The 14,197-nt window shown below is 43.2% G+C and overlaps 1 protein-coding gene across 1 annotated transcript in view; it reads right to left on the bottom strand.

The window, feature by feature from the left end:
- The window catches only part of BLTP2 (bridge-like lipid transfer protein family member 2), a 114,983-nt gene extending 105,385 nt beyond the window's left edge, over positions 1 to 9,598 (bottom strand). The window contains exon 1 of the mRNA XM_056559095.1: positions 9,347 to 9,598. Coding sequence (XP_056415070.1) covers positions 9,347 to 9,414 — 68 coding nt within the window. The 5' untranslated portion in view covers positions 9,415 to 9,598. The remainder of the gene's footprint in view (positions 1 to 9,346) is intronic.
- Positions 9,599 to 14,197: the final 4,599 nt, after the last annotated feature.

Below are 14,197 nucleotides of genomic sequence, written 5' to 3'. Positions count from 1 at the left end.
GGATGCACAACGGACACAACCTGATGCATCTTTTGGCATACGGTTTTCAATGGAGAGTCAATGCATACGGTTTTCAATACGGTTCTGTACGGTTTTCACATAGAAAACATATACAGGAACTGCATTGCAAAAATGTGGTGTGAACCCAGCCTAAGAGAGGCCCATTCATGTCCTGTATAATTGAGCAACTAATGATATAACAAGTAAATGTCAACTATGCTAGGTGTCATACACAGTGTTACAATGGAGGAGGATGTGTGATGACTGCTCATATGTCATGTCTATCAACTTACATACAGGGGGATCTGGCCCTGGAAACTGGATTTAGCTCTTTTCTTGTCACTGACAGATTCAAGTTTTAGTTTCCTCCATCACAGCCTTAGCTGACTATAAAGAGGGGGTCTGAGAGTCCTGCTGTGTCAACTTGGTAAGTAAAGTGAAGGGGCTACTATGACTACTAGACAAGGGATGAGTCCAGCCACAACTACTGGGCAAGCGGATCGGAACCTGCTTTGGGGTGCATGCACACCATATTCTTGCTATACAGTTCCCGTATACGGTTTTAAGTTAAAAACCATACAGAGCTGTATAGAAAACCGTATGCATTGACTTAAAGGGGTACTCCACCCCTAGACATCTTATCCCCTATCCAAAGGATAGGGGATAAGATGTCAGATTGCGGGTATCCCGACGCTGGGGACCCACCTGTTGCGGCTTCCGGAAACGCTGGAGGCTTCGGCTCCCAACCACGGTGACGTGAGATCATGACGTTACGACTCCGCCCCGTGTTACGTCACGTCCCGCCCCTCAATGCAAGTCTATGGGAGGGGCGTGGCGGTGTGCAAGATCATGGGGGTCCCGATCAGGCATCTTATCCCCTATCCTTTGGATAGGGGATATGATGTCTAAGCGCCGGAGAACCCCTTTAACATCGTAAACCATATGTCAAACGCATCATCCGGTTTAGTCCGTTTTGTCACCCGCACCCAAAATTGTAGTCTACCATGTTTTTTGATCCGGGTGAAAAACTGTATTAAACCGTATACGTTTTTTGTTTTAACATGGGAGTCAATGGGAACCGCACAGAAACGTATGTGCATATGGTTCCATCTGGTTTTCACTATACGTTTTTTGACTTTGCTCAGTTTTTTTTCTTGGAATTTCAATCAAACAAGTGAAACTTTATTCACAATGGAGTGAAAAGTTAAAAACTTATACTTTTTTTTTTTTTTTTAAAGGGTACCTCTCATCAAATAAACTTTTGATATATTTTAGATTAATGAATGTTGAATAACTTTCCAATAGCATGTTAATGAAAAATATGCTTCTTTCTATTGTATTTTTCCCGATCAGTCCTGTCAGCAAGCATTTCTGACTCATGCTGGAGTCCTAAACACTCAGAGCTGCCAGCCTGCTTTGCTCACAGCCAAACAGGCTGTGAACAAAGCAGGCTGGCAGCTCTGAGTGTTCTCCTTTGTGAACAAAGCAGACTGGCAGCTCGTAGTGTTTAGGACTCCAGCATGAGTCTGAAATGCTTGCTGCCAGGACTGGTAGGGAGACCCCTAGTGGTCATTTCTTCAAAGTGGAAAATTAAATAGAAAGAAGCATATTTTTTAATAACATGCAATTGTAAAGTTATTCTGCATACATTAATATATAATATATCAAAAGTTTTTTTGATGAGAGGTACCCTTTAAAAAAATGGATGCAACCGGATGTCATTTTTCAAACCATATACGGTTTTCAACCGTATATGGGTTAAAATATGTACACACATTTTGATACAGTTTAGTCAGGTTTTGAGGAATTAGTTTTTCATCAAAAACCTGATACAGGAACTGTATTGCAAAAACGTGGTGTGCATGCAGCCTTATATATTCTAAAAATAAAATGGGGTGCAGCTGCAGCGTCTACTGAGGAAACGGAGGAATGTCTGCTCTAAAAAAGAAAGAAAAAATTTGTAGAGAGGGAAGGGGCAACACTACTTATACTCCAAGGAGAAGAGAGCACATAAATATGACTACCAAGGAGAACCGTATCCCATACTACTATGGGGGATCTCAAATGACGAAGATTGGATACAGGAAACTAATGATCAGACCATCGTTTCTCAACCAGTGTGCCTCCAGCTGTTGCAAAACTACAACTCCCAGCATGCCCGGACAGCCAAAGGCTGTCCGGGCATTCTGGGAGTTGTAGTTTTGCAACAGCTGGCGGCACACTGGTTGGGAAACACTGGATCAGACAGACCCATATCAAAGAACATGGTCATGTTATTTTAAATAGTCATAGGAAACTCCTGTTCTAACAGAATAGTTCATTGGTGCGTTCACACGGCCGTCTGTCCCCGTTTTTTTTATCCCTGTTTCGGTTCCGTTTTTGCAGGCTATAAACGGATTAAAAACGGTTTTAAAACATCCCATTCATGTCAATGGGATTTTTTTTTTTTTTTTTTACCATCTATTGACATCCGTTTGCACCCATCTATGCTCATTTCCGTTTTTTGACTGCAGAAAAAAGTATTTTTTACTTCCATCAAAAAAAAAAAAAAAAAAAAAGAAGAAGAAAAAACGGATACAGTACATTTAACATTGAAGTCTATGGAAAACGGATGAGCCTTTAATGTCATCCGTTTGAATCTATTTTTACTTCTGAGCATGCTCAGAAAAAAAAATATTTGGACAATAATGGATACAAACGGATACAAACAGATAACATCCGTTTGCATCCGTTATTGGTCTTTTTTTTTTTTTTTTTTTTTTTAAAGTCTGTGTATATTTTTGACGGGAGAAGAACGGGACGGGTCTAGATGGCCGTGTGAACGCAGCCTATGTCTGATAATCCAGCCCCTGACAGAATTATAGGAATTATATTGTGTACAATAATACCGCACATACCGTCTGACATGTTCTGCTTGGCTACTTTATTCTTGAGAAACAAAATGAAATATTCAGAAGCAAAATAAACAGAGAACAGTAAAGAACTACAGAAATGTCCCTTAGGCCACCGTCACACTGCAGTATTTGGGTCATTGTTTTACATTAGTGTTTGTAACCCAAAACCAGGAGTGCAACCTGCACAAAAAAAAAAAAAAAAAAAGTATAAAGCTGAAAGTGTTTTGGACCCATTTTTACTTTTGACTTGGGCAGCATGCACAACATGTTTTGGCGCCAAGTTGCCTTAAAGTGGTTCTCCAGTGGAAAACATAATTATTATTTTTTTTTAATATAAATCAACTGGTGCCAGAAAGTTAAACAAATTTGTTAATTACTTCTATTAAAATATCTTAATCCTTCCAGCACTTATCAGCTGCTGTATGATCCACAGAAAGTTCTTTTCTTTGTGAATATCCTTTCTGTCAGACCACAGTGCTCTCTGCTGACACCTGTCCAGAGCAGGATTTTTTTTTTTTTTTTATATAGGGATTTGCTCCTACGCTGGACAGTTCCTGGTATGGACAGAGGTGTCAGCAGAGAGCACTGTGGCCAGACAGAAAGGAAAGAACTTCCTGTGGATCATACAGCAGCTGATAAGTACTGGAAGGATTAAAGGGGTACTCCGGTGAAAACCTTTTTTCTTTTAAATCAACTGGTGGCAGAAAGTTAAACATATTTGTAAATTACTTCTATTAAAAAAATTTAATCCTTCCTGTACTTATTAGCTGCTGAATACTACAGAGGAAATTCTTTTCTTTTTGGAATGCTCTCTGATGACATCACGAGCACAGTTCTCTCTGCTAACGTTATTATAATAATAATAACGCTTTATTTATTGTTGTCCTTAGTGGGATTTGAACCCAAGTCCTCAGCACTGCAAGGCAGCAGTGCTAACCACTGAGCCACCATGCTGCCCTAAGCATACATCTGCTATGCATCTGCTATGAATGGTTGCTAAAATGGACAGAGATGTCAGCAGAGAGCACTGTGCTCGTGATGTCATCAGTGTTCCAAAAAGAAAGGAATTTCCTCTGTAGCATTCAGTAGCTAATAAGTACTGGAAGGATTAAGATTTTTTAATAGAAGTAATTTACAAATATGTTTAACTTTCTGCCACCAGTTGATTTAAAAGAAAAAAGGTTTTCCCCGGAGTACCCCTTTAAGATTTTTTTTATAGAAGTAATTTACAAATCTGTTTAACTTTTTGGCACCAGTTGATTTAAAAAAAAAAAAAGTTTTTCACAGGAAAACCCCTTTAATACATGGGAACAGAGGAACATATATCAAAGCTCATTGGTCATAATACCAGTTTGCCAGCACTCCAATGTATAGCACCTAAATAAATGGGGCTTTACAAATAGCGACTGCAATACTGCTGTGTGAAAGTGGCCCGATACTATCATGGGAGCCATCTTGGGTAAACACCAAGCATTTCCATAGTAAAGCCCTGTGTCAATAAGATGCACACAGCCCAGCATTGTGTTAGGTGCGGGGTGGCTCCACATAGAATACACCCCAGATAGCTGTATCCCAAAATACCAGCAGCCTTCTTACAGATCAGAATAGTGAAAGTCAGTATACCAGCTGCAGCCCTACACATTATATGAAGATCTCCCCATAGGCAGAACATTGCAGCCTCCGTATACTATACAGATAAGGTGGCCAAACCTCTACTACAATTCTGAAGTTCCTGAGCAATTGTTGGGTGCCCAGTTAAAGGGGTTTTCCACTACAGTAAGTGATAGTGTATCTTGTCTTATCAGAAAAGTGACATGTAGGGGGCTAGGAAACCAGTATGTGAGGTGACATGTATAGCGGAAAGAGGTAAATGTATGTTGGAGGACCGGTGACATGTATGTGGGAGGAAAGATAACATGTATGGGGGTGAGGTGGCATATAGAGGAAAAAAGTAAATGACATGTTAAGTGTAGGTTATATGTATAGGAAATTGGTGACACTTATGGGGATAAGCAATAGGTATGTAGGATATAGGGGACATGTATGTGGGGGTAGGTCATACATACAGAGGATAAGTGATCGGTATAGGGAGAAGGTTATGTGTATGGAGGATGGATATGTTTGTGGGACATAGGTGATAAGTGTAATGTATAAGGGACAGCTCATATGTATGTGGTCACGAGTGATACGCATGTGGAGACAAGTGATAGATATATATAGTGACAATGATGTATATGATGGTTAGGCGATACATATGAGGTGATACAAAGACACAAAAAGAAGGCTGCAGCAGACTCTAGGCCAAGAACTGAGGCCCTTAGCGCCCTTTTTGATCAAAACATGTTCCCCAGTTACTACATGGAGGTGGCCTCATTTTGGATAGGATCTTCTACTGCAACCTTCTTTCTGAATTTGCAACAGCAGCGTGCACATGTGTATTTGGTTGTTGTTTTATAAGTGATATGTATGTAGAAGGATAGGTGATGTGTGTGTGGTGACAAGTGACGTACATGTGGTGACAAGAGACGTGCATGGGGTGGCAAGGGACGTGCATGGGGTGGCAAGGGACGTGCATGGGGTGGCAAGGGACGTGCATGGGGTGGCAAGGGACGTGCATGGGGTGGCAAGGGACGTACATGGGGTGGCAAGTGACGTACATGGGGTGGCAAGGGACGTACATGGGGTGGCAAGGGACGTACATGGGGTGACAAGGGACGTACATGGGGTGACAAGGGACGTACATGGGGTGACAAGGGACTTACATGGGGTGACTAGTGACGTACATGGGGTGACTAGTGACGTACATGGGGTGACTAGTGACGTACATGGGGTGACTAGTGACGTACATGGGGTGACTAGTGACGTACATGGGGTGACAAGGGACGTACATGGGGTGACAAGGGACGTACATGGGGTGACTAGTGACGTACATGGGGTGACTAGTGACGTACATGGGGTGACAAGGGACGTACATGGGGTGACAAGGGACGTACATGGGGTGACAAGGGACGTACATGGGGTGACAAGGGACGTACATGGGGTGACTAGGGACGTACATGGGGTGACTAGGGACGTACATGGGGTGACTAGGGACGTACATGGGGTGACTAGGGACGTACATGGGGTGACAAGGGACGTACATGGGGTGACAAGGGACGTACATGGGGTGACAAGGGACGTACATGGGGTGACAAGGGACGTACATGGGGTGACAAGGGACGTACATGGGGTGACAAGGGACGTACATGGGGTGACAAGGGACGTACATGGGGTGACAAGGGACGTACATGGGGTGACAAGGGACGTACATGGGGTGACAAGGGACGTACATGGGGTGACAAGGGACGTACATGGGGTGACAAGGGACGTACATGGGGTGACAAGGGACGTACATGGGGTGACAAGGGACGTACATGGGGTGACAAGGGACGTACATGGGGTGACAAGGGACGTACATGGGGTGACAAGGGACGTACATGGGGTGACAAGGGACGTACATGGGGTGACAAGGGACGTACATGGGGTGACAAGGGACGTACATGGGGTGACAAGGGACGTACATGGGGTGACAAGGGACGTACATGGGGTGACAAGGGACGTACATGGGGTGACAAGGGACGTACATGGGGTGACAAGGGACGTACATGGGGTGACAAGGGACGTACATGGGGTGACAAGGGACGTACATGGGGTGACAAGGGACGTACATGGGGTGACAAGGGACGTACATGGGGTGACAAGGGACGTACATGGGGTGACAAGAGACGTACATGGGGTGACAAGAGACGTACATGGGGTGACAAGAGACGTACATGGGGTGACAAGAGACGTACATGGGGTGACAAGAGACGTACATGGGGTGACAAGAGACGTACATGGGGTGACAAGAGACGTACATGGGGTGACAAGAGACGTACATGGGGTGACAAGAGACGTACATGGGGTGACAAGAGACGTACATGGGGTGACAAGTGATATGTAAATAGCAATAAGTGATATATATGTGGAGATAAGTGATGTATATGAAGTGATACATATGTGGTAATATGTATATAGTGATATACTTGTATATGAGTGATGAGTATGCAGTGATATGTATATAGTGATATACTTATATATGAGTGATGAGTATGCAGTGATATGTATATAGTGATATACTTATATATGAGTGATGAGTATACAGTGATATGTGTATAGTGATATAGTTATATATGAGTGATGAGTATGCAGTGATATGTATAGTGATATACTTATATGAGTGATGAGTATACAATGATAAGTGATATGAATATAGTGATATACTTATATATGAGTGATGAGTATGCAGTGATAAGTGATGTGTATATAGTGATATACTTGTATATGAGTGATGAGTATGCAGTGATATGTATATAGTGATATACTTATATATGAGTGATGAGTATGCAGTGATATGTATATAGTGATATACTTATATATGAGTGATGAGTATACAGTGATATGTGTATAGTGATATAGTTATATATGAATGATGAGTATGCAGTGATGTGTATATAGTGATACACTTATATGAGTGATGAGTATGCAGTGATATGTATATAGTGATATACTTATATATGAGTGATGAGTATGCAGTGATATGTGTATAGTTATATATGAGTGATGAGTATGCAGTGATAAGTGATGTGTATATAGTGATATACTTATATATGAGTGATGAGTATGCAGTGATAAGTATATAGTGATATACTTATATATGAGTGATGAGTATACAGTGATAAGTGGTATACTTATATATGAGTGATGAGTATACAGTGATAAGTGATATGTATATAGTGATATACTTATATATGAGTGATGAATATGCAGTGATAAGTGATGTGTATATAGTGATATACTTATATATGAGTGATGAGTATGCAGTGATATGTATATAGTGATATACTTATATTTGAGTGATGAGTATGAGGTGATATGTATATAGTGATATACTTATATATGAGTGATGAGTATACAGTGATAAGTGGTATACTTATATATGAGTGATGAGTATGCAGTGATATACTTATATATGAGTGATGAGTGTGCAGTGATAAGTGATGTGTATATAGTGATATACTTATATATGAGTGATGAGTATGCAGTGATATGTATATAGTGATATACTTATATATGAGTGATGAGTATACAGTGATATGTGTATAGTGATATAGTTATATATGAGTGATGAGTATGCAGTGATATGTATATAGTGATATACTTATATATGAGTGATGAGTATGCAGTGATATGTATATAGTGATATACTTATATATGAGTGATGAGTATACAGTGATAAGTGGTATACTTATATATGAGTGATGAGTATGAGGTGAGATGTATATAGTGATATACTTATATATGAGTGATGAGTATGCAGTGATATGTATATAGTGATATACTTATATATGAGTGATGAGTATACAGTGATAAGTGATGTGTATATAGTGATATACTTATATGAGTGATGAGTATGCAGTGATAAGTGATGTGTATATAGTGATATACTTATATATGAGTGATGAGTATGCAGTGATAAGTGATGTGTATATAGTGATATACTTATATATGAGTGATGAGTATGCAGTGATAAGTGGTATACTTATATATGAGTGATGAGTATGCAGTGATAAGTGGTATACTTATATATGAGTGATGAGTATGCAGTGATAAGTGATATACTTATATATGAGTGATGAGTGTGCAGTGATAAGTGATGTGTATATAGTGATATACTTATATATGAGTGATGAGTATGCAGTGATAAGTGATGTGTATATAGTGATATACTTATATATGAGTGATGAGTATGCAGTGATAAGTGATGTGTATATAGTGATATACTTATATATGAGTGATGAGTATGCAGTGATAAGTGGTATACTTATATATGAGTGATGAGTATGCAGTGATAAGTGATATACTTATATATGAGTGATGAGTGTGCAGTGATAAGTGATGTGTATATAGTGATATACTTATATATGAGTGATGAGTATGCAGTGATAAGTGATGTGTATATAGTGATATACTTATATATGAGTGATGAGTATGCAGTGATAAGTGATGTGTATATAGTGATATACTTATATATGAGTGATGAGTATGCAGTGATAAGTGGTATACTTATATATGAGTGATGAGTATGCAGTGATAAGTGATATACTTATATATGAGTGATGAGTGTGCAGTGATAAGTGATGTACATGTGGTAATACATATGTTAGAAATACATGATGTGGAGGGCAGGTTACTGTATATATGGGGTATATCTGATGGACACGGTGGGGGAGGCATCCCATCCCCGCATTATCTAGGAGTCTGCAGACAGGTAGCAGCAGCACGTCTGTACAGTTTGCTCCGGTGACAGCTCAGCGCCACGTCTGACAGCTCCACCCGGCAGCCCCAGGCCCCGCTCCCTCCCCGGTACCCACCGTCCTAGCAGTAGGGCGCACACCGCCAGCAGCAGCAAGGCCAGGAGCACCACGGAGATGACAGGCATGGTGCCTACCCGGGAAGCCGGGCCACCGACACCGGCCGACCGGCGCCTGACACTGTCACACCGATCCGCAAGAGCATGGAGGTCCCTCCTCCTCCGGGGGGGAGGGAGAGGCCGTTACTATCTCGGGAACAGGAAGTGAGAGGGGGCAGAGCGGCTGCATCACGTGAGGAGGAGGCGGGGAGCGGCGGGTGCTGTGCCCTGTCATGGGGCTGAGGGAGGCCGCTCACCGGGACTTACCTCACTGATGGCTCTTTGTATTAGGAAACAATAAATTACTGTTACGTTGTGTAGCTTTTTACACTTATCTTTTATAGCTACGACCAACCAAATGGTGGCAGTTATCTCTGTATGTGTCTGTTTACACCGGACGCCTTAATAAATGCGCTTTGTGAAGCCTCCCAATATGGATCCATAGTTGAGGAGCACCTACTTGCCACGAAAAGCATCATTGCTGCCCCACAATGGGCCCTAGTCACAACCCCTGCTGCCCGCAGACCGCAGACTGGTTCGGGCACGTTTACACATGACGTATTCCGGATTTTATGGGAGATTTATCAAAAACTGCAGTTGCCCATAGCAACCAATCAGATTGCTGCTTTCATTTGTAAAAAGGCCTCTGAAAAATAAAAGAAGCGATCTATGGGTAACTGGTCAAGGATAGGGGATGAGTGCCAGATTGCAGGGGGTCCAACCGTTGGGACCCCCGCGATCTCCTTACGACGCCCCGGCTCTCTTCATGAATGAAATGTGTCAATTACCGCACGAAGCGACGATTGACATGCCCCTTCCATGCAGCTCTATGGGAGAGCCGGAGCGCTGCTCTCTGCTATCTCTGTCCCTGCCTCAGAGCTGCATGGAGGGGACATGTCGGCCGCAGCTTCGTGCTTTGGTTGAAACGGTTTCTTTCATACAGAGAGCCAGTTCGCTGTGCGGGAGATCACGGGGGTTCCCAGCGGTCGCCCCCCACGATCTGACACTCATCCCCTATCCTTAGGAGTTCTCCTTTAATAACTCTTACCATGTAAGTGTAAATTCTGCACTGACAATCTGCACACATCTGTACAATGCAATTGTGACAAATATGTATTTTTTAATAGCTTACTAAATAATAGGGTTAATAGCTTACTAAATAATAGGGTTAATAGCTTACTAACTATAGAGTGATGGACGTCTGACTACACTTAACACAACATTGGGGTTATGTTTACACTACTGCATATTTTATACCAAAACAGATTGAAGACCATCAGAGGTTAGCCTGACAGCCTTTCACAAAAATGTTTCATTGGGGATGGTTTTCCTGGTTTCTTCTTATGGGATCTGTTTGTTGATAAAGAATATAAATATGCAGCCATCACAGTTACTGAACACATAACCAAAAACCCCAGAAAGAGGAATGTATTGAAGACCTGGCACACATGGACATAATTCAAACAGTTATATCTTCCATACCGCACTACAACACTCTCAGGACCTGCACTTGGGTTGGTTTCATGGTTTTAACTTTCCCCGTGAGCCCCTCTCAACTGAATCAGCCTACCTACCTACAGGGAAAGCCTACCTACCAGGGCCTATCTACATCTGCCCAGAGAGCCTACCTACTGGGTCCTATCTACCCAGAGAGCCTACCTACTGGAACCTATCTTCAGGAGGAGCCTACCTACTGGGACCTATCTTCAGGAGGAGCCTACCTACTGGGACCTATCTTCAGGAGGAGCCTACCTACTGGGACCTATGTACATGGGGAGGTTACCTACTGAGTTTATCTACAGGGGAAGCCTACCTACTGGGGGATATCTGCACGAAGAGCCTACCTACTGGAGCCTATTTACATGAAGAGCCTACCTTTTGGGGGCCTATCTACAGCTGGAGCCTACCTACTGGGGGCTATGTATAGGGGAAGGCGGCTGCCAGCTCGGGAGAGCATGGGGCGGACTCTGTCCTGTTTTTGCCAGGCTATGTAATATGCATACGACTGTTAAAAATAGGAAGGCAGGTCAAGGGGGCAAAAACAGGACAAATCGAGACAGTTTGGGGCATGGTATACGCTTTGATACAAATCTGTACCAGCCATATCTCATTGTAATTAAAGCAGGTACTAAAGATCTAGGTACTAAAGAATCCTGCTTCAGCGTGCTAGGACTGTAAAATAACAAACTACTCAATAATCAGCTTGCCCGGTCCAAGCCGGAGCTTAGATCCTCCCCGATGCTTCAGTTTACTTGCCCTGATGAAGTCTGGTCTCAGCTCTAGTGATCTATATGAAAGGTGGAAAAAATAAAAATAAAAAAAGACCGACCGAATATTGTGTATTACCCTCAGCAGGGATGGAAATAACTGCACATGGAAGACCCACGTCTCTGTCCCCCCAAATGTCAGAGTACCAATTATGTTGAGTAGCTGCCGTGCCAGTAGGCCTCATGCCCTCATGTTGCACTATGTATGCATACTGATCTGAGGAAGAGGGCGATACCACCAAAACGTGCCATCTTTCGTTGTTTTGTTTATTTGTAAGGAACTTAGCTAAGGACCTTTAAATTAACCACTTGGCTTTCTTCCATTTGATGTTAAGAGTTAGCAGTGCTTGGAGTACAAAAAGTCTTGTTTCTACTACTTCTTCTTCTTCCAGCTCTGGTGATGAAGCTTCTCATCCCCTGAGGCTGCAAAAGGTTCAGTACATTATAAACAGGAAAAACCAATGTAAGATCATATGAGTAGAGATGATGTAAATTCTCCAGAAAATCTCACCTGCTTAACCCAACAAAAAGCGTGGCACCGCCGTAAAAATATTAAAATACAATAAATCACCAGGCCCAAATTAAATCCATCTAATAGTTTTGCAGGAATTAAATTCCATGACCTAGACTTTTTTTTTTAATTTATGGCTATTGCATTACAATGTTGGCTAAGGGCTGCCTCAGGGAGCCTTCAATATTCACCGAGCCATGGAAGCCCGAGGAGCACAGGTAAGACCTGGGCTTCCCCAGCAACCCTTTGCTACCCAGGAATGGACAATGGGACCACAAGACACCAGGGGTTTCCGGCATTTAATATTTAAATGCTGTGATTGCTATTGATCATAAAATTTAACCTTTTAAATGACAGACATCAGAATCATGTCCAATGTCAGACCTGAGTCGTGGGCCCGCGCCATATTCCCCTCACCCATTCCATGACATACATGTATGTCATGGGTCGGGCAGGGGATAAGGACAGAGATTGTTCCAAAGGACTGACGCTTAGCTAATGCAGTACCAATATTCAAAAAGGAGTCAAAAAGGGATCCTGGGAAATATAGGCCTGTATATTTAGAGGGGTTGTCCAGGGAGCAGAAAAGGTCCTACTTGTTCTGCTTCCCGGAGTTTCACTTTCACTCCCTGGTGGTCTCAAAAGCATACTGCTCTTAAATGAGATGGGGTGAGTTCTTGTCCCGATGATCACGTGTGGGTGGAACTCACACGTGATGTCTAATAGAGGCATGATGTTGCCACAACATTGGTTTCAACATGCAGCTATTGGATATTGTGTGTGGGTGTGGTTTCACCAACACAAGACGATTAGGACCACAGGGGGCAGTACTGGGTCCCCTTCTTTTCAATATGTTTATTAATGACCTTGTAGAGCAGGGGTCTCAAACTCACAGCCCGCGGAACAAAATTTTGCGGCCCGCACCAGGGATCTGGAATTTGTATTGCCCGATGCCCGGGACATGCAGTTCCGGGTACCGGGCAGGTGATTTCTTCAGGCATTTAGCCCTGCTTCGGGCAAACAGGGCTAAATGCCCGAAGACTTGAAACACTTCGGCAAACACTGCTACATAGGACACTGTGCACATATGATGGGGCAACCAGTCTTGCCCCATCACTAAACTGCTGCTTACATCTGCCTGCGCAGAAGTGCGCGTGGTGAGTGACGTCATCGCAAGCGCCACGCAGGGATGCCGACGTCCTGCGCAGTACGTACGATGACGTCACTTATAGCTCGCACCTCTGCCAGGAAGTCTCCGCAGGTGGGGAATCTGTGCTAAGGCTACCTAATGTGGGGAATCTGTGCTAAGGCTACCTCATGTGGGGAATCTGTGCTAATGCTACCTCATGTGGGGAATCTGTGCTAATGCTACCTAATGTGGGGAATCTGTGCTAAGGCTACCTAATGTGGAGAAACTGTGCTGCACTACCTAATGTGGGGAAACGGTGCTGCGCTACCTAATGTGGGGAAACTATGCTACGGCTACCTAATGTGGGGAAACTATGCTACGGCTACCTAATGTGGGGAATCTGACATGCTGCGCAGCGTGTGTGATGACGTCACTTATAGAGTGGACCTCCGCCAGGAAGTCCCCGCAGGTGGGAAATCTGTGCTACGGCTTCCTAATGTGGAGAATCTGTGCTAAGGCTACCTAATGTACTAAGGCTATGGCTAAGGCTACCTAACTGTGCTGCACTACCTAATGTGGGGAAACTGTGCTGCGCTACCTAATGTGGGGAAACTACGCTACGGCTACCTAATGTGGGGAAACTATGCTACGGCTACCTAATGTGGGGAATCTGTGCTAAGGCTACCTAATGTGTGGAATCTGTGCTACGGCTACCTAATGTGGGGAAACTGTGCTATGGCTACCTAATGTGGGAAATCTGATGTCCTGCACAGCACGTGCGATGACGTCACTTATAGCGCGCACCTCCGCCAGGAAGTCCCCACAGGTGGGGAATCTGTGCTAAGGCTACTTAATGTGGAGAAACTGTGCTGCGCTACCTAATGTGGGGAAACTGTGCTGCGCTAC

Source organism: Hyla sarda, chromosome 2, assembly GCF_029499605.1.
Source record: "Hyla sarda isolate aHylSar1 chromosome 2, aHylSar1.hap1, whole genome shotgun sequence".
NCBI classification, from domain to species: domain Eukaryota; kingdom Metazoa; phylum Chordata; class Amphibia; order Anura; family Hylidae; genus Hyla; species Hyla sarda.
Note: the sequence above shows the minus strand (reverse complement) of the source record. Positions and strands in the feature narration are given on the sequence as shown.